The sequence below is a fragment of the Mugil cephalus genome, chromosome 1 (genome assembly GCF_022458985.1).
Source record: "Mugil cephalus isolate CIBA_MC_2020 chromosome 1, CIBA_Mcephalus_1.1, whole genome shotgun sequence".
NCBI classification, from domain to species: domain Eukaryota; kingdom Metazoa; phylum Chordata; class Actinopteri; order Mugiliformes; family Mugilidae; genus Mugil; species Mugil cephalus.
Genome location: NC_061770.1, coordinates 20,783,098 through 20,800,878, shown reverse-complemented (window position 1 = coordinate 20,800,878; position 17,781 = coordinate 20,783,098). Strand labels below are relative to the sequence as shown.

Sequence of the window (17,781 nt, the reverse complement as noted above, 5' to 3'; positions counted from 1 at the left end):
TCCCTCACACCCTCTGTCTCTGTCCTCTTCCTTCATTTTCTGAAGCATGTTCGAAAATGACGAGATCTCAGATTCCGACAAGTTCTTCCTGACGCTGCCGAGGCCCCTGAAGCTGCTGTTTGCCCTCTACAACACCATGGTGTCCAAGTCAGAGATGCTGTGCTACTTCGTCATCATCCTCAACCACATCGTGTCGGCCTCGTTCCTCTCCCTCATCCTGCCCATCCTCATATTCCTCTGGGCCATGCTGTCTGTGCCCCGGCCGACCAAGCGCTTCTGGATGACGGCTATAATCTACACCGAGGTAGGTTCTCACGGCATCGTGTGGTGTGTTTAAACGAATGGTCTCGTTGTGGTGTCAGCGTTTAGAGCAAATGGACGTCAGTGCTTCAGTTGGCTGTGGCTTTAGTGTGTGTCATAAATAATAAATTCATTAGTTTGGTTTTAAAAGACAAATAAAAAATGAAACAAACATTTGTATTTCTCATGATGATAATAACTACAGCAAACTCCATTCAAGTCTGTCAGAGAAATACAGCAACAGTGATAGTGCTTACAGCTGTATGGATAGCTTTATTTTTTTATCCAAAAAAATTGGGAAAATGACCCAATATTACATATCTGCGAGGTGCAAAAGTAATCCTCATGTTAATTTCGGGCCCAAATTAGAGTCCATCTGTGCAGGAGTGTTTCAATGTAAAGAGAGGCTGTGTCTCCGGTGACGGTCAGTGTGATGTTTGGTTTAAAAAAAACAACGTGGACATGTCACTGTCTGATCTGTACGACGGTGTACGATGGCAGGACAAAGGAGCTTCCTGAGAACCTCAGAAAATGAGATGTTGTTGCTTATCAGGCTGGAAAAGGATACAAAACCACCTCTAAACAAACAAATCCGCAGACTTTGAGAATTGAGAATAACCTCCATCAGGAGAACAGTGACACTACTCTCCAAAGACTTCTGCCTGTCTGCAGTTTGCTAAACACCACATGGACAAACAAGCCAGAGACTATTAAAAATGTGTTTTGTATGAGACCAAAGTAAAGTTGTTTAGTTTTAAATTAGAGGCGACGTGTCAGGAGATGAAACAACACAGTGTTCCAGCATCAGAACCTCATCTTGTCCATGAAACGTGGAGGTGACCATGTCCTCGTTTGGGCCTGTTTTGCAGCATCTGACCCCGGACAGCTTGTCATCACTGATGAACCAATGAATTCTGGATTATACCAACAAATTTTCAAAAGAAAATGTCCATGTCCATGTCTGTCCATGAACTGAATCTGAAGAGAAACCGGTTCATGCAATAAGACAAGGAGGCCAAGCACACAAGTTGTTGCATAAAATAATGATTAAAAAACAACAAAATGAATATTTCAGATATTTAATATCATGTCCACTCATTTTCCTGAGTAAACAAATACACAAAGATAATATTTGTTTAATTCATCTTGATATTTTCAGAATGTGTGGGTGCCAAACTTTTTTAAGCAGCTCTGTACCACTGGTGACTCAAAATAGTCTATGAAGGACTTTGAATTGTGATAATTATTATTTATAACTGTCTCTCCTCTACTTGTCTCAGCTCACAGTCGTGGTGAAGTACTTTTTCCAGTTTGGTTTCTTCCCCTGGACCACCTCAGCCTACCGGGGCATCAACGCCGAGCGGCCCTTCGCTCTGCCCAACATCATCGGCGTGGAGAAGAAAGACGGCTACGTCCTGTTTGACCTCATCCAGCTGCTCGCTCTGTTCTTCCACCGATCCATTCTAAAGGTAAGACTAGAAATAAACCACTCTAATAATTGCACTCGTGAATGTCACGATGACGCCTGCGTCCACGTCTCCAAAAGTGCCACGGCCTGTGGGACAACAAGGAGGTGGAGATGCCGGACTTCTTCAAGAAGCTGAAGAAGAAAGCCGACAAGAGGAAGATGACGAGCGGAGACAAAGAGAAAACTTCACGGCGGCTCAGGTTCCTCCCGCTGCAGGCCTCCACCACCTCCATGTTCTGCAGGAAAAAAAAAGACGACTCGGCAGAATCTCACGGTGAATATAGAAAACTAGCGTGGACGAATGGGTCCCTTCTTTTATTGACAGTTGCCGTCACGTGATTATTTTTTTTCGTTCACTGTAGAAATTAAGCTCAAGAAGCAGAGCAGCAAGAAGAAGAGACGGGAGCGGCACAAGGCTCCGCTGACCAGGAAGCAGAGGATGAGACAGCTGGTCAGAGAGAGGATGCTTCAAGCCAAAGCCACCATCATAGAAGTGTGCGTTATTTCTAATTGAGCTACTGACTCCTGTGTTTGCGCTTTCCAATTTAACTCAGTTCATGACACAAGTGCTGAATGTTACATGTGTTCTTTGTAAAGACAGCGCTCTCTTGTCTTTCTGCAGCGCGCTGCACATCTACTTACCCATAAGGCAGTTTTTCTACGACATCATCCATCCAGAATACAGCCCCGTGTGTGACGTCTACGCCCTCATGTTCCTCATCGATGTCGTCAACTTCATTGTCACCATATATGGATACTGGGCTTTTGGGGTAAAAACGAGTCTGTACATACATACATACATACACCGATCAGCCACGACATTATGACCTCTGACAGGTGACGTGAGCAGCAGTGATTATGTGGTTATCGTGGGCCCTGTCAGTGGGTGGGGATCCAGAGTGTTCCTGCTCCCAGGAAGGAAAAGAAAGAAAACAAACTGCTGAAGAAGTTAAATCTGGTTCTGATGGGAAAGTGTCACAACACACAGTGGCTCACAGTTTGTTTTTTATGGGGTTGGTTTAGGAATATATGGCACATTTCTGTTGCCATTGACTATTCTTGTTCTGCAACAATGTTTTTTTTTTGTTTTTATTTTTTGCAAGGGACCTTACTCTTATTATTTATTTATTTATTTGTATTATATTTATTAGCCATGCTACCTCTGCAAAAACATGTAAATATATATTCCCAGTAACTCCTTTATACATTTGCACTTTATTCACGTTACTTTTACAGTTGTATTTACATACTCCACGCACAGTTTTAGCTAGTAAAATACATTTATGGCATCGTTTTTTCTTTTTGTACATACTTCCTATTTGTTTTGTTTTTTGTTCCTTTTTAATTTCTCTATTTCTCTTTATTTGAGATTAGTAGGACCTATAAAATAGGAATAGGAACTATAAAAAACAAAGCAGTATTATAATAAAGTCACCAATATGTAACAAAAAATAAAACTATTTTCATGTCTGAACATTGCTGTGCAAAAGCAGAATTACAAATAATCAAATCCCAACATCCTCAATTGAGTACTTGCTAATTAGCGAAGTTATAGCTTGTTACTATTGACAGAATTTCTCCTGTCATGTTAAACTAGAAAAGTCAGTAATCATAAATAAAGTTTAAACTGTATAATTTGATGACGTTTTGTATATTGTCCACTTTTGTTACGTGACCGGCTGCAGAATGAATCCGCTGAAATGCCCGCTATCATGTATTTACACCAACTCATATCTAGTTAAGAGGATAAAAGTTTAATTGAGGCAGGTTAAGCTGCCATAAACTTAAAACTTAACGTCCCATGCTGCTCACTTGTGGGTTAAGTTGATTTTGTGACTCTGCCAGGACCCAGGTTTCCCACAGGAATAATGAGATCACCAGTGTTATTCACTACACCGATTGGTGGTTTTAATGTTGTGGCTGATCTGTGAATTAGCGTTACCTATTATGACATGCGTTCACACATAAGGATGATTTGTCTCCTCCCTCTGTAGAAATACTCCGCAGTAGCCGACATCACAGAGTCTCTGTCAGAAGACCAGGTTCCAGAGGCTTTTCTGGTCATGCTGCTCATGCAGTTCGGGACCATGATAGTGGACCGGGCCCTGTACCTGAAGAAGTCTCTGCTGGGGAAGTGTGTCTTCCAGGTGGTGCTGGTGTTCGGCATTCACTTCTGGATGTTCTTCATTCTCCCCGGGGTCACAGAGAGGTCTGAGTTTGTTTAACTGCATTCATAATTATTTGATCACTTAGTTTGAATCTCTGCAGATAATGAATAGACAATAAATTTCATTGTGCACAAAAGAATAATCTGTTAGGATGTACTACAGTGGTCTTCAACACCACACCTAATTTAATAAAACCAAGGCTTCAGTTTTCAGGATTTAACACCAAACTGAGTCAGGTCCATGGCAGTGAAAGCACCAAATGTTGATATCTCCTGTGTGTCTGTTTGTTTCAGGAGGTTCAACAGGAACCCGATCGCTCAGCTGTGGTACTTTGTAAAGTGCATCTACTTCGGCCTGTCCGCCTACCAGATCAAATGTGGCTACCCAAACCGCATCCTGGGAAACTTCCTGACTAAGAACTACAACTACCTGAACCTCTTCCTCTTCCAAGGGTATAAAAAACCCTTTTATCATTATGTTCACTTCATATCTTTGTACGGATTTTTAGATTTTTTACAGTGATGTGTGTATTCTTAGCCTACATTGCTGTGTTCCAAACGCTGGTTTACACTTTGAGTAGGAGCCACTGTAGCAGAAAGTGATTCTGATTCTGATTTATTAGACACCTCCGACATTTAAATGTTTCTTAGACAATCTGAAATCTAAATTCATTATTCTCTTCCCTTGTAGTTTTCGGATGGTTCCCTTCCTGACCGAGCTGCGGGCGGTGATGGACTGGGTCTGGACCGACACCACTCTGTCCCTGTCCAGCTGGATTTGTGTGGAAGACATCTATGCTAACATATTTATCCTCAAGTGCTGGAAGGAATCAGAGAAAGTAAGTGGGAATGCATTTTATGGCATTATTTATTTAATAGATAAGCACTATTCACTCAAACTTGAAGGTAATATATATTAACAGTGCTTTAATTAATCAAATGTGCTTTACACAGTACATTAAAATTATTTTGATAACCTTATACCAGCAGACAAAATGTTTGCTTATACTATTGTTTGTATCTACACTGATTGATGCTATTTTCCTGTTCACCTACTAACGGGTGGTGGATATCCCATCATGCACTGCGCCTCTAGCGGCGCCGCCGTTAATGGCAGTTAGCGGCCTGTTAGCTGCTTCTCTGTCGCAATTCTAAATTAAGCCGGTTTCTTGTCATCAAAATCATCTGATTTATGAACAGAAGGTTCAGAAGCCTCCCAGTAAACATTTTCACCGCTCAAAAACAGTAAGTAGCTCACCGGTGAAAGAAGTATTTTTGTGTGTTTTGAGTTTGTACGTTGAATACCCAGCGCGAGACACAATTTGAAGTTTCGTCGTAAAAATATTTAACTTTTTTTTAAAAACATAATTTATTTATTTATTTTTTTAATTTCATGAACATCACACATATTTCTTCACAAAGTCATCACGTTTTAGTAATGTGTAAATTATAACGGGATATAACCAGGTGAGCCGCGGCGGTCTGACACGTAATGACACGACAGCAGCGACAACAGTGACGTCATTAACTGCGCCTATAGTGCAGTATATAGTGAAACCCTTCATAGGGAGTAGGGGTTGGGAGTGAGTGAATGATTTCCAACATATTTGATTTGGTTTGATTTTGATTTCCGATTTCCTTACTATTTTCTACCAAATGGAAGTAATTCAGGTATAAACTATTGTCATTAATTTGCCTTTCTAGAAATATCCCCACCCTCCAGGGCAGAAAAAGAAGAAGGTGGTGAAATATGGGATGGGAGGATTCATCATCTTTGCCCTCATCAGCATCATCTGGTTCCCACTTCTCTTCATGTCTCTGGTCCAGTCTGCAGCTGGAGTGACCAACCAGCCGGTGGACGTCTCGATCCAGCTCAGCATCGCAGGATACGAGGTCGGGCTGGACATGAATGAGAATATTTTTACTTTGCACTGACTTTAATATTCCTACTTTTAGCTTATCTCTGTGTGTTTTCCACAGCCTCTGTTCACTATGAGCGCCCAGGAGCAGAACCTGGTTCCCTACACAGAAGCTGGATTCAACAGACTCACTAACATTTATGCCACTCATCCGGTAAGAAACACTTTATTTTACTCTGTATCATTTAATCAAGGGTGTATGATCAGCACAACTGTACACCAACACAGCTGTCCACCACCAGTCTGTAAGAGAGGTCAAACTGTCCAGATTTAATGTAGCCAACACACTCAGTTGTAATGCTGCCATTGACCATAAGAGGGTGCTACTCGTGAAATGATGAGTCCCAGTTATGATGTTGTGAGCCCTAATTATGAAATTGTCAGTCTTTGTTCTGTTCTGTCACAGTTCTGAAGCTGTGAGTCATAGTTATGAAGTTGTCAGTCTTTGTTATGATGTTGTGAATCCCAATTATGAAGTTGTGAGTCCTACTACTGTTGTTGTGAGTCCTACTTATGAAGTTGTGAGTCCTAGTTCTAATGTTGTGGGTTATAGTTTTGATGTTGTGAGTCCCAATTACGAAGCTGTGAGTCCTACTACTGTTGTTGTGAGTTCTAATTGTGAAGTTGTCAGCACCAGTTATGATGTTGTGAGTTTTAGTTCTGTTGTTGTGAGTCCCAGTTATTAAGTTTTGAGTCATACTACTGTTGTTAGTCCCAATTATGAAGTTATGAGTCCTAGTTATGAAATTGTCAGTCTTTGTTAAGATGTCGTGAGTCCTAATTATGAAGTTGTGAGTCCCACATATAACAATGCTGATCATGCTTGTGTTATGACAGACATCCTTAGAGCCTTGACATTTACTGACCTCGCTGTGGACATCTCTCTCCTTCTTAGTCTGCCATGCAGTTCATAATGAACTACGAGGCGGAGGACATTGTTGTTGCCAAGATCAAGAGCGACGCCAGTCTGCTGTGGAGCATCAGCCCGGCCAGTCGAGCAGCCATGATCCAGGAACTCAGCAACTCCTCTCATATATACATGACCCTGCGCTGGACGCTGCTCAGGTCAGTCCCAGTATAGAGTCTAGTACATACACCCATATACTTCTTCTCTACTTGTTATTCTACTTTGTATTTTGTACTTTAAGTATATCTGGAGAAAGTGTCCAGATAAATAGTTGATGCTGAATGGATGCAGTTGTTACTTGGAGTCTTCATGCTGCGTTTGTCTCTTCAGGAATGCGTCCATATCAATGAACGCAGAGACAGTGGGAGAACACACCGTGAAGTATAACGACGACGCCTTGAGGGAAGGAATTGTTCACATGCTCAAAGGCAACAGCACCAAACCTGTGTAAGTCTCAAAACACATATAGTATTACTTCTTCTGGTCCTGAAATCCAACGTCCTGTCAGTGTAAGACAACAGCAGGTCCCAGGTTTCTCAGAAGAATATTACATCATAATCCACTGGGACAGTTCATGTTAATGAACATAAATATGTCAGATGCTCGTTTCCATCGGTAGTCCCTTTTCAGGTTGATGTGAAGCTGACAAAAAACAAGAAATATATAGAAATTAATAACAACAACAACAACAAGAGAGAAAAAAAGTAGCGTTTGACAGAAACATACATATTGGTCATATAATAAAAACATGACATTTGACATGGAACGCACATACAACAGTATAATTAACCTAGTATCATGTTTTGGTCACAATGAAAGTGTCTATGACATCAGTGAATATTTATCGAGCGTGAAATAAATGGCGTTTTCTGTCCTATAGGATCATTCATTCACTGTTGCCAAAGTTCATCAGGGGTCCCAAAGGACCAGAGTCTAAAATGGCGACAAGGATGACAGTGGGTAAGTCACTATTAACGTTTCAGTATTCAGTAATAAAACATAATTTCAGTCCTTATCCTCCCTCCCTAGGTATAAATAGATAGATAACATACTTTATTCATCTCCATGAGAAATAGAAAAGTCTGATGAGTCCTGTTCTTATCCTTTCCCGTCATTTTTCTCTGACATTTCTTCCCCCAGACCAGCAGGCGCTGTCTTTCTTCAGGCCCATGTCAGTGAAACTCGAGCAGGTCAACGGGACGTCCAAGAAGGATGGCGACCAGTGGTGGGTGGTGGAGGAGTGCTCCCCAGTTCTCACCTCCTCCGAGCACAAGTGTCACAGCATAGAGATAGTGGTGTTCAGTGATAAAGTCAGCCCCTCCAGTCTGGGCTTTCTGGCCGGACACGGGTAAGTAACATGTCTCATCTATAGACCACTATTCACATCTCTACAGTTACAATTTGTCCAGACTAGAATGTCTTACTTAAGGCAACAAACGAGCTGATTCAACAATATTTCAAATGTAATGTCACGAAGCACCAAACTGATGACTGATACTGCCTCCTCACCCACAGCATCGTAGGTCTCTACATGTCCGTGGTGCTGGTCATCGGGAAGTTCGTCAGGGAATTCTTCAACGGGATTTCCAGGTCCATCATGTTTGAGGAGCTGCCGTGCGTAGACAGGGTCCTGAAGCTCTGCACGGACATTTTTGTGGTGCGCGAGACGGGAGAGATGGAGCTGGAGGAGACGCTCTTTGAGAAGCTCATCTTCCTCTACCGGTCACCGGAGACCATGATCAAGATGACCAGAGAGAAGAAAGACAGCTAGGACTTAGCAGCATACGCTAACCTACAACAACACGGTGAATGTCTATTAGAACTTGCTGCTACCTACAAAAAAAAAAAAAAAAAATCACTTGACAAAAACTTTCTGATCATAGACTGATAATTTATTGTGGGATGTATTTCCCTTAATTTGTGTTTTTCTTAAGTCTTTCCAGTCAAATTCTATATGTCTAATGTCGTGTCAGAACAACTTCAGGTTTATTTGTTCTTATCATCACTGAATCCAAACTGCAGGTTAATTAAATAATTCGCTGCCAGTTGGTATTTTACTATAGTTTATTCAATCACTGGTCAATGCATGCACTTATAATTGCTTTTCTATAAAGGTTTTTACTGTTGTAGTCATCCATTCTCAGACAGATTCTTAGAAATCAATGAAATGACTGAACTATTCATGATCAACACAAACACCTCTGTAAATACCACTCAGTAGACTACTGCGCTGATTTATTTATATCAAAATAAAAATGATTATACAAACATGCTTCAAGGCCTCATTCTGTGGGAAATGTTCAACAAGTCAAGAAAACAGGGAATCGATGTAGTTTTGATATCATTTTTAATACAATTTAATTTACAAATGAAAAGGAAAGAATGCGGTTTCATTCGGGTTCCCCGTCTCCAACGTCATCTTGATCTTATCCATTGTCTCCCCCCTCGCTGTGGAGGACGGGACGGTGACGGGACCTCACAACCCCTGGAAATCTACTTATATTATGGTCTCACATCCTGGAGGGAAAACAGAGCAAACAGAGACATTAGTGAAAACAAGCATTGCTAATTGAACATAACAGCTTTTCATTTGTCTACAAGGTGACGGTTTACTGACATCAACAGTAAACTATAAACTGTTATTTAGATATTCACTGATGGAAGCAAGAAAATTAACATTTTATAAGTAAGTGTTTGTTTGTTTTTTTAAATGAGTTTATAGCCAACTTGTAAGATGAACAATGACAACCCAAGTAAGATGTATCATATGCGAAAGTCTCCTTTAGTGAAGACTTTCAGTCTAAAAGGTCGGTTTGAATTAAAGTTTGAATTCTTGGAGACATCACCTGAAGTCAATGAACTGTCCGGTACCTACGTTTTTAAGGACCAGTGTGTATGTACAATATTCATGATTATGTTTTCATTAGTGTATAATCAGTTGCAAATAAGAAAAATCGTTTCATTTTTGATGTGCAGCATTTTATTGTGAAATGCAACTAGTTTATTTTTAAATTCACTTACTGGGTGATGCTTTCACCCAGTGAGTGTATGAATTTGTTGCAAATACTTCATTGTATAATGATGAAGAATCATTACTAAGACACCACAAATCCTCAGCACTGTCTTTACTGTGTGTGCACGTTATGCCTTCAATTAATAGAATAATATGTGATGCTTTTGTTCATTTGACAGTGGAGTTATTACTTAAATAATGAATATGATGCTTAAAAGTGTATTAATAATGCATTTAATTGTAAGCGCTTTGAGCATCTAAAATGGAAAAGCATAATATAAACCAATGCATTATTATTATTATTATTATTAAAGTATTATTATACTATACAACTGTACAGCACCATAAAACAGACAACTGAGCATACAAAGCATTTTCATTTAAATGTCAGGCCATGAATGAGCAAAAGATTTATGATCTGTGTAAAATCATGGATCAAAAGCGCCTTAAATTTTTGACGGACGTAAAGGACCCAATCATAAACTTCGATAAATACAATCATGTTATTATGTTCTGCTCAACATTAATAATTCCAATGATTTCAGCTTGCATATAACTACCGTTTTTGCGGCTTTGATATTCAGAAGTAACGATAAAGCGCATCTAAAAGACAAGTTCACCTTGGAGACTGTGCTCAGTGTTTGAGGCTGAATAAGAACCTGCGACAGTGTCACAGTCGTCTCTCCTTGACATACATGCACAATGTCAGGGAACCCGCTTTATACCAAGTGAAACATATTTTAATCACTTACATGCTGTTTTGGGTTTGAGGACTCGGACGTTGGCTTCTGCGGCCCTTAAAGCCTCGACTTTGAACTGCGGCTTCAGCGCAGCCCGCACCGCGTTAGCGCAGATAGCGGAGAAGCGGATGTAGCTGCGGAGAGAGGACACACTTGTTAGCCGTATGCTAAAGGATACACTTACACTGCCAGTGTTTAATCCGGAAAAGACATGCACATTCGCTTCTTTAAGAACATACGATGCATCACTAGAGCATTAATGTCAGACAAATACATGTTTGCAAAGCTAATGTCGGAGCTAACTAGCCACGCAACCCTGGTAAGGACTTGATATGAAAAACTACAAATGCAGATCGATTAGTGTACATTTTCTGGTTACAAAGCGTGCGACTAACATTTACCACAGAGCCTGTTGTAATGGAAATGAGAATTTATTTATATTTTCTTACCTCAGGCCTGCCTGTCTCCAGTATGCGACCATCTTGTCTGTAGTGGCTTCAAGGACAGAACGCGGGTGCGTGATGACGTATGTGAGAAACGTGTTCCTCTTCTTCTTCTTCTGGCATTCTTTTGGTAGTTTCTACGCAGGCTAAAAAAGTGTATTACTGCCACCCGCAGGATAGATACAGGTACAACCTCCACATGTCAAACAGATGCAGGGCTGCGGAATAAAGTCGAAATATGATGCCGATATAAAAGCCGACCTTTTAATACTAGAAGAACCTGCGCATGTGATTAGCTTTTAAAAAATGCAGTGCAGGCTTTAGTAACAAAGAGATACGTCCACTATTAGCTCACAAACACAGTTATAGTTATCAGGACCACACACGCTTGGAAGGGGTGGTCTAATTCGTGCAAGCTGAAATAGTGTGTAATAGCAGTAAATAAATATAATAATAAATAAATATCAGTGGCACTAATGCTCTTCTACTAACTACTCTTCTCTCTTTTCTACTAACTATCTTCAAGGCATTATGTTGAAGCAGCCATATGCGTTGGTTGTAATAGTCTCAGTATGTCGACTTTATTCTCGAGATTATAATTCGACTTTATTCTCAACATTATATTATTATTTTTTTAGATTTTATGTTATGTAATAAATAAATAGCATCAGGGTGCAGTTCCTCCTCTTACCTGCAGGGGGAGTGTCGCGCCTAGTTTCTGCTTCTTCCTTCCTTCCTCGGTCACGCTGTCATTCGCCGCCGGCTCCCGAGCTCTGACAGAAAACCCCGCTAAAATGAAGATCTGGGCGTCAGAGCACATTTTCAAGTGAGTGCTTTTCTTCTGTGACGATATCTCCATTGTGTGTGGTTGTTAGGAGGCTTGTTTCCTCCTGTTATCGATCAGTTTTTTATGTAACTCCTTTCCCGTCCCGGGAGCTAACCTTATTAGCTTGGTAGCTATGGGGAGAGAAGTTAGGTAACTTAACACAAAGAACCTTCCCTTGGGTTTATTTATGTAACAGCTCCCTTTGTGTTGGTTTAGACATTCAGCGGAAGGCATTTTATTCAGTTGTTTCTATTCGTGGTTACATTTCTTGGTTCACTTCCACTATAATGCTGTATTAACTTTTGAGGTTTTAGCTCAATGCGGCTACCTTTAAAGCTAATTTTAGCTATCCGGAAGCTGGGGTTGCATCATTAGCTCAGTTTTAATATTCCCGTACATGGTGCAACAGGAGGTAAATGGACACATTTGTGTTTTTTGTGTGTGTGTATTTGAATTTTATCAACTAAATCTGCCCCTCGTGTTGGGCGTTATGCTGCGGATTACATAACAACATGTCTGGGCGGAGACTCTTGATATTTAGACCCGGTGACCCGTCTGTTTTTTTCTGTCTAAATCTGCTCAGCGGTAAAGTGGACACTGTAAACAATAGTGGAGAGGCTTTCATATATTTCTAGAAGTTTCTAGAGAGAAAACACACACACGATGACGGGAGAGTCCACGCTGTGCGGAGGGGGGCGGTGCTCGTCCTCCGTCATGTCTCCGGCTCCGGCTGCAGGATGATGGGCGCCCTCTCTTCTCCTGTTGTTCTCTATTCTGGCCTTATTTTTTAATTTTAATTACATTGCATTGCACTAGAAGCGCATTATTTACACATTGCTCCTATTTTTTTTTTTTTAATGAACCAGATGAACCAGCACACACAGATGCATTTTGCTGCTGTAATAACTTGACTCCAATTTAAAAGGCTAAACTGTGTTTAGTATTTGTTTGCACAGTGAATTAAAACACATGATGGATCACCTGTAAATTGTATTTACATGCAGTAGATTGAAAGATGGAGTGCAGTTTTAATATGTTATGATTTATTGGTACAGTGCATTGAATGTGATCAGATGTAAATTACAATAAAGCTCCTGACATCATCATGTTTCTGTGCTGCATCAAGTTATTAATTTTGTTGTTGTTGTTTTTTTCCCTGAGTAGTTAATTAAACCTTTGATTAACCTTAAATCACAACAAATCATGTTATCAATGATGTTGCTGAGCCGTTGCAGTCCCATCACATTCCCTTTATATTTGTTTTATATATATATGAACTTTTGGACTTTTGCACATCCATTAAACTGTAACGTTGTGTTTTAGTGTTAGCCAGCCCACACTATTTTTCATCTGAATTCCTCTGCTCGTTTACAGTTCAGTTACAGCTTACAGTTTGTTAACTAAGCCTGTTGTTTTTTAACAGCCACCCATGGGAGACGGTGACCAAGGCGGCGATGCAGAAGTACCCCAACCCCATGAACCCGGGTGTGTTTGGTGTGGATGTCCTGGACAGAAAGGTGGACACAGAGGGACGGTTACACAGCACCAGGCTGCTGAGCACAGAGTGGGGCCTCCCCGCCATCGCCAACTCTGTAAGACGGATAAAGTGCTTAATTTTAAATGGATAACGTTAAATTAGTTTTCTCTGTACCGAGCCTGAGTTGTGCTGTTTTCATTGCAGATCATTGGGGTAACGAGAACGTGCACTTACGTCCAGGAACATTCGGTAGTCGACCCCAGACAGAAGACCTTTGAGCTGAAATCTACAAACGTGAGTAGGACGAATGGTGCTTTCAATAAGCTCAGACTGTGTTTGAGACTTTGTTTTAACCTGTTCCCGTTGGTTTGGAATACAAATATGTTACGAGGTGAAACGAATTATTTTTTTTCTCTTACGTGGTCGCCTACCTCGCGGCTTTAAGCTAATTTTAACGTCTTTCACTGTCTTTTGTTGGCTTCACATGGACCATTTGAGTTTGTGGCCACAATACGGGAAGTCATGTAAATAATTTGTTGAGCTTTCAAGTTGTAAAATCCGATGTCAGTCATGTAGAAGCCACAGAGGCCAAATGCTTAGCACGCTAACGAACACATAACGGGATGTAGGAAATGAAAACGCATATATGAAAAGATGAGGTCATCGGGCGTGTCGACAGTTCCCTGAGATAGACCTACAATAAAATACAAAGAGAAAATAAGTTCTTTTATTTCAGAAAATGTGAAGGCAGCACATCTAACCGACCTATTAAACACGGATATAACTTGCTCTGCTTTGGCTACTCGGTGTCTGACAGCGTGATTGTTATACGTGACGCAAAACGACTCATTAAAACTTTACTTTGTGCGTCCAGATCTCCTTCACTAACCTGGTGTCTGTAGACGAGAAGCTGACGTACAAGCCACATCCACAAGACCCAGAAAAGTAAGTGAAAATGTTCATTTGAAGTTCATTTACAAGCTTTAGACCTGACCCTGAGCGGGAAGTGGCTTCTCTGGGAACTGATTATGGGCAGTCGAAGATTTGCCAGGCCAATAAAAATGATTTTGGCGGGTATATTCTTTTGTTCTCTGCATCTTGCAACATGCCCCATAATGAAATCCACACACCTATTGCTCTAATTCTGTGATTCACCAAAGAGTTAAACTAGTCCTATAGGCCACCTGAGCACAGTGACATTAACTTGTTTATAACTTATAACTATAATTGGTTTAATAAATGTCCAAATGGCTTAGTTGTTCCAGGAGATCTTTGCTGAAGCATAATTCTTTCCAAATAGACGGGTTCTTCTAGGCCAGCTTCTGCTACAAAAAAAAACTGCAAGGTCTGTTTCAAATTGAAAACTATTTGTTGCTTGTAATTAATGTTGTTGTGATTGTGTCTTCAGGACGGTCCTGACTCAGGAGGCTCTCATCAGTGTGAAAGGCGTCAGTCTGAGCAGCTACCTCGAGGGTCTCATGGCCAACACTATCTCTGTCAACGCCGGCAAGGTGAGTCTGATTTAAAGTCTTCTTACCACAGGGTTTAAAGTATTCCAGCACCGTTATCGTTATTTAAAACAAAAAAAAAAATCAACATTTAGAAGAAAAAACTTGTGGGAGCAGTCAGTTGAGTTTGTCTACTAATGCAATGAGAGTAAGGAAGCTTTTTCACTCCATATGAACATCGCTAGCCAATCAGAAGTAGGGTGGGGGTCCTCTTGGAAAGCTTGGTTGAGATCCAGCTGATGCTGCATTCAAGACAACTTGAGGAAAAAATGAGCTCTGAGTTGTCAAAATTCAGAAATGACTGCTTCCAAAGTAAAAATAAACAGCTGCTGCACATATTTTAATGTTCAGCAAACTTATTTTTTCCCCTCTGAGTGAACCTGTAACGTGAACGCTGTGATATCGGAAGAAATTTTCCGAGTTGGAATGCAGAATTTCCGAGTTTTTGTGAAGGCATCATTTTCATTGAAATCACTGAGGACTTCAAATAGTAAAAATAATAATAATAACTAATATTAAATGTTAGGATGGAAATGTTAGAGTTGGAATGTGATCTACAGTTGTTTTTGTCAGATCAGGACTTATATATTTATTTTTTTACTTTAAGCTCTGTTACTGTTATGATGATGGAGCCAAACAACCGTTGTCACGTCAAAGCGGTGACTCTACTTCCTGTTCTGTTTCTAGGAGAATTCGTCCCAACTACAAACAAAGGACTTAAAATAGTAAAAACAATAATAATAATAATAATAACTAATATTAAATGTTAGGATGTAAATGTTAGAGTCAGAATGTGATCTACAGTTGTTTTTGTCAGGCTCAGGATTTTTAATTTTTTTTTTTTATTATTATTATTTTAAGCTCTGTTACTGTTATGATGATGGAGCCAAACAACCGTTGTCATGACAAAGCGGTGACTCTACTTCCTGTTCTGTTCCAGGGTCGGGAGGCGATGGAGTGGGTCATCAGACGGTTAAACACAGAAATCGAGGAGTTGGCAGCCACGGCCCGCGGCTCCATGCGCGTTCCCATGGCAGCAGCCGTTGCAGATAAATGATCCCGGCCGCCGACCGCCGTCCGCCATCACGAGCCGATGGACATCTCGGGACGTTTTTTTTTGTTTTTTTTTTTCCCGTCAACAAAAGGGGGACCTCTCAACTCATAAACCAACACAGCCTAACAACCACCAGCCCCGTCCTTTGACACCTTTTGCACGTTTGTTTGTCTCGAGTTTGTCCCTTCCTCCTCAGCCGCCTGCACCAACACGGTTTTCCAATCAGTGGGCGGTGACGAGGAGCGTTGAGCTGATGACGGTTTGAAATACCAACCGGGGTTGAACGTGGACAGCACTTGAAGCTCGTAGGACTTTGTCTTGTGATGTGAAAGCGCTTATTTTTATTTATTTTTTTTTTGACACTTCACACTGTGCCTCCATATCATCTCATCAGTTTCATTTATTTTTCTTCTCCCCTTTGCATTTCATTTATTTTTTTGCCCCCGAATCTTTAGAGACACTAGAAATGGAGGCTCCTTATTTCTGAACCGCATTGTAGTATTTCTACGATAACAGCACTGAAGCAGGACAACATCACGTGCTCTGTTGTCTAAAGTTTGACCGGACAGAAAAGGTCTCGTCGCGTAGCGCTGGAACACATCTGGTGCTTCAGGTGGAAGACAGTTTTCTAACTTTGTAATTTTGAATAATTGAGTTTGAAGGAGTCCAGACCAGCAGAACAAAGCATTTACACCAAACATTATTCATTTATTTTTGTACATTTGATGCATCTGTCAGACAGAGTGTTGAGACATTTAGCTCGTTGTGGTCCCTCCGTGTTTTCTCTCTTACACTGATGACGTGCTCCATAGTTCGGTGTTACAGTACAAGATTGTGCATACTTGAATGTTATTAACTTATTTTCGGCGTACTAACGGTGGCAGAACCCCACTGAAAGCCCCAAACGTTTGCAAACGTGCCATCTTGTGAACGCTCCCCGGTGTCGTGGGAGGAGCCCCGCAGGTGTTGCGTTCAGGATCCCCGACCCTCGCCTACGTGAACTGTGAAGATGGATTTAACTCCTGCCCCCCAAGACTCTTGTTTCCAACTTAAATTTGTGATCAAGAACTAACTCAAGCGTGTGCGCTCTGACCACTAACTCTGTGTAGATAGTGTTATTTATATTTGTGTAGTGAGCGTTGAGAAACTGATCCGTTTAAGAAGCTTGTGGCGTTGTGCGCGAGTAGCAGAGCAGTGTTATTTTCCTCGTCTGTTCCGTGGAGGACTCTTTGGTGCTAAACAGTCGGCCCGTGGGTCTCCAGACGCCACGCCGATATGAAGGAGACATTACAACCTTCTTTTTGGGTTTTCATGGATTTCAACCTTGCATAGTTTAAACCGTCTCTCCACGGAGCTCAGCGGCGTCACAGGTCTTCCAGCCGGTCTCTGGATCCGCATCATGTCCGTCTCTTTCACGCCTTGTTCCAGATCTTTTCAGCGTCTTGCTCCTAACTTTTCCATCTCATCGTGTAGCTCTGTCGGGCCTCCACGCGGCGTCTCCTTCACGAATGAAGTGTGGTTGGGGGTGGGGTGGGTTTCTACGGGGGAACATGTTGTCAACATTGGTTGCCTGTAAATAGGCTCATATTTATATTACGGTGGTGTTACATTCCAAGAATGTGAACTAGAAGAGTCTAAAAGAGTGTGCAGAGAAATGTTTCGAAATAAAGAGGTGACATTGTTTCATGAATAACATGGTGGTGGTGTGTTTAATGTCTTGCAGAGATTCACAGTTCTGTATCTCCATCACACTTTCATGTTTTTATCTTTTATTTTGTAGGATCAGGACCTCTCTTGCCAGTTCATTAGGTACGCTAGTGAAAGCTAATGTGCTCCAATGCAGTGTAACAGTCTTTCAATAATGTTGATTCGACTGTGTCTGTCGTGCTGTTATTTATTATCTAAAGTTCGGCTCTAAATGTCATTCTTGAGCTTCAGACGCAGCAGCTTTAGGGAAAA

At 41.0% G+C, this 17,781-nt stretch overlaps 2 protein-coding genes across 2 annotated transcripts in view; both read left to right on the top strand.

The window, feature by feature from the left end:
• si:dkey-11f4.7 (piezo-type mechanosensitive ion channel component 2) overlaps positions 1 to 9,029 on the top strand; it is a 36,859-nt gene extending 27,830 nt beyond the window's left edge. The window contains exons 42-56 of the mRNA XM_047607309.1: positions 46 to 304; positions 1,581 to 1,769; positions 1,847 to 2,042; positions 2,131 to 2,263; positions 2,391 to 2,538; positions 3,763 to 3,977; positions 4,230 to 4,388; positions 4,627 to 4,774; positions 5,640 to 5,828; positions 5,916 to 6,008; positions 6,750 to 6,919; positions 7,092 to 7,208; positions 7,642 to 7,721; positions 7,902 to 8,109; positions 8,277 to 9,029. Coding sequence (XP_047463265.1) covers positions 46 to 304; positions 1,581 to 1,769; positions 1,847 to 2,042; positions 2,131 to 2,263; positions 2,391 to 2,538; positions 3,763 to 3,977; positions 4,230 to 4,388; positions 4,627 to 4,774; positions 5,640 to 5,828; positions 5,916 to 6,008; positions 6,750 to 6,919; positions 7,092 to 7,208; positions 7,642 to 7,721; positions 7,902 to 8,109; positions 8,277 to 8,532 — 2,560 coding nt within the window. The 3' untranslated portion in view covers positions 8,533 to 9,029. The remainder of the gene's footprint in view (positions 1 to 45; positions 305 to 1,580; positions 1,770 to 1,846; positions 2,043 to 2,130; positions 2,264 to 2,390; positions 2,539 to 3,762; positions 3,978 to 4,229; positions 4,389 to 4,626; positions 4,775 to 5,639; positions 5,829 to 5,915; positions 6,009 to 6,749; positions 6,920 to 7,091; positions 7,209 to 7,641; positions 7,722 to 7,901; positions 8,110 to 8,276) is intronic.
• A 2,601-nt stretch (positions 9,030 to 11,630) lies between these two features.
• On the top strand, positions 11,631 to 17,512 carry LOC125021194 (PRELI domain containing protein 3B-like). The gene is made up of 6 exons (XM_047607193.1): positions 11,631 to 11,783; positions 13,207 to 13,375; positions 13,465 to 13,554; positions 14,135 to 14,205; positions 14,669 to 14,771; positions 15,709 to 17,512. The coding sequence occupies exons 1-6, from the start codon at positions 11,752 to 11,754 to the stop codon at positions 15,823 to 15,825; spliced, it is 582 nt and encodes a 193-aa protein (XP_047463149.1). The 5' UTR covers positions 11,631 to 11,751; the 3' UTR covers positions 15,826 to 17,512.
• The last annotated feature ends 269 nt before the right edge of the window (positions 17,513 to 17,781 follow it).

Bases quoted from the DNA above. Each gene is read 5' to 3' on its own strand.
- LOC125021194 (XM_047607193.1), top strand. From the start codon at position 11,752: ATGAAGATCTGGGCGTCAGAGCACATTTTCAA. The intron at 11,784-13,206 runs GTGAGTGCTTTT...GTTTTTTAACAG, and splicing joins GCGTCAGAGCACATTTTCAA to CCACCCATGGGAGACGGTGA. The intron at 13,555-14,134 runs GTGAGTAGGACG...TTGTGCGTCCAG, and splicing joins TTGAGCTGAAATCTACAAAC to ATCTCCTTCACTAACCTGGT.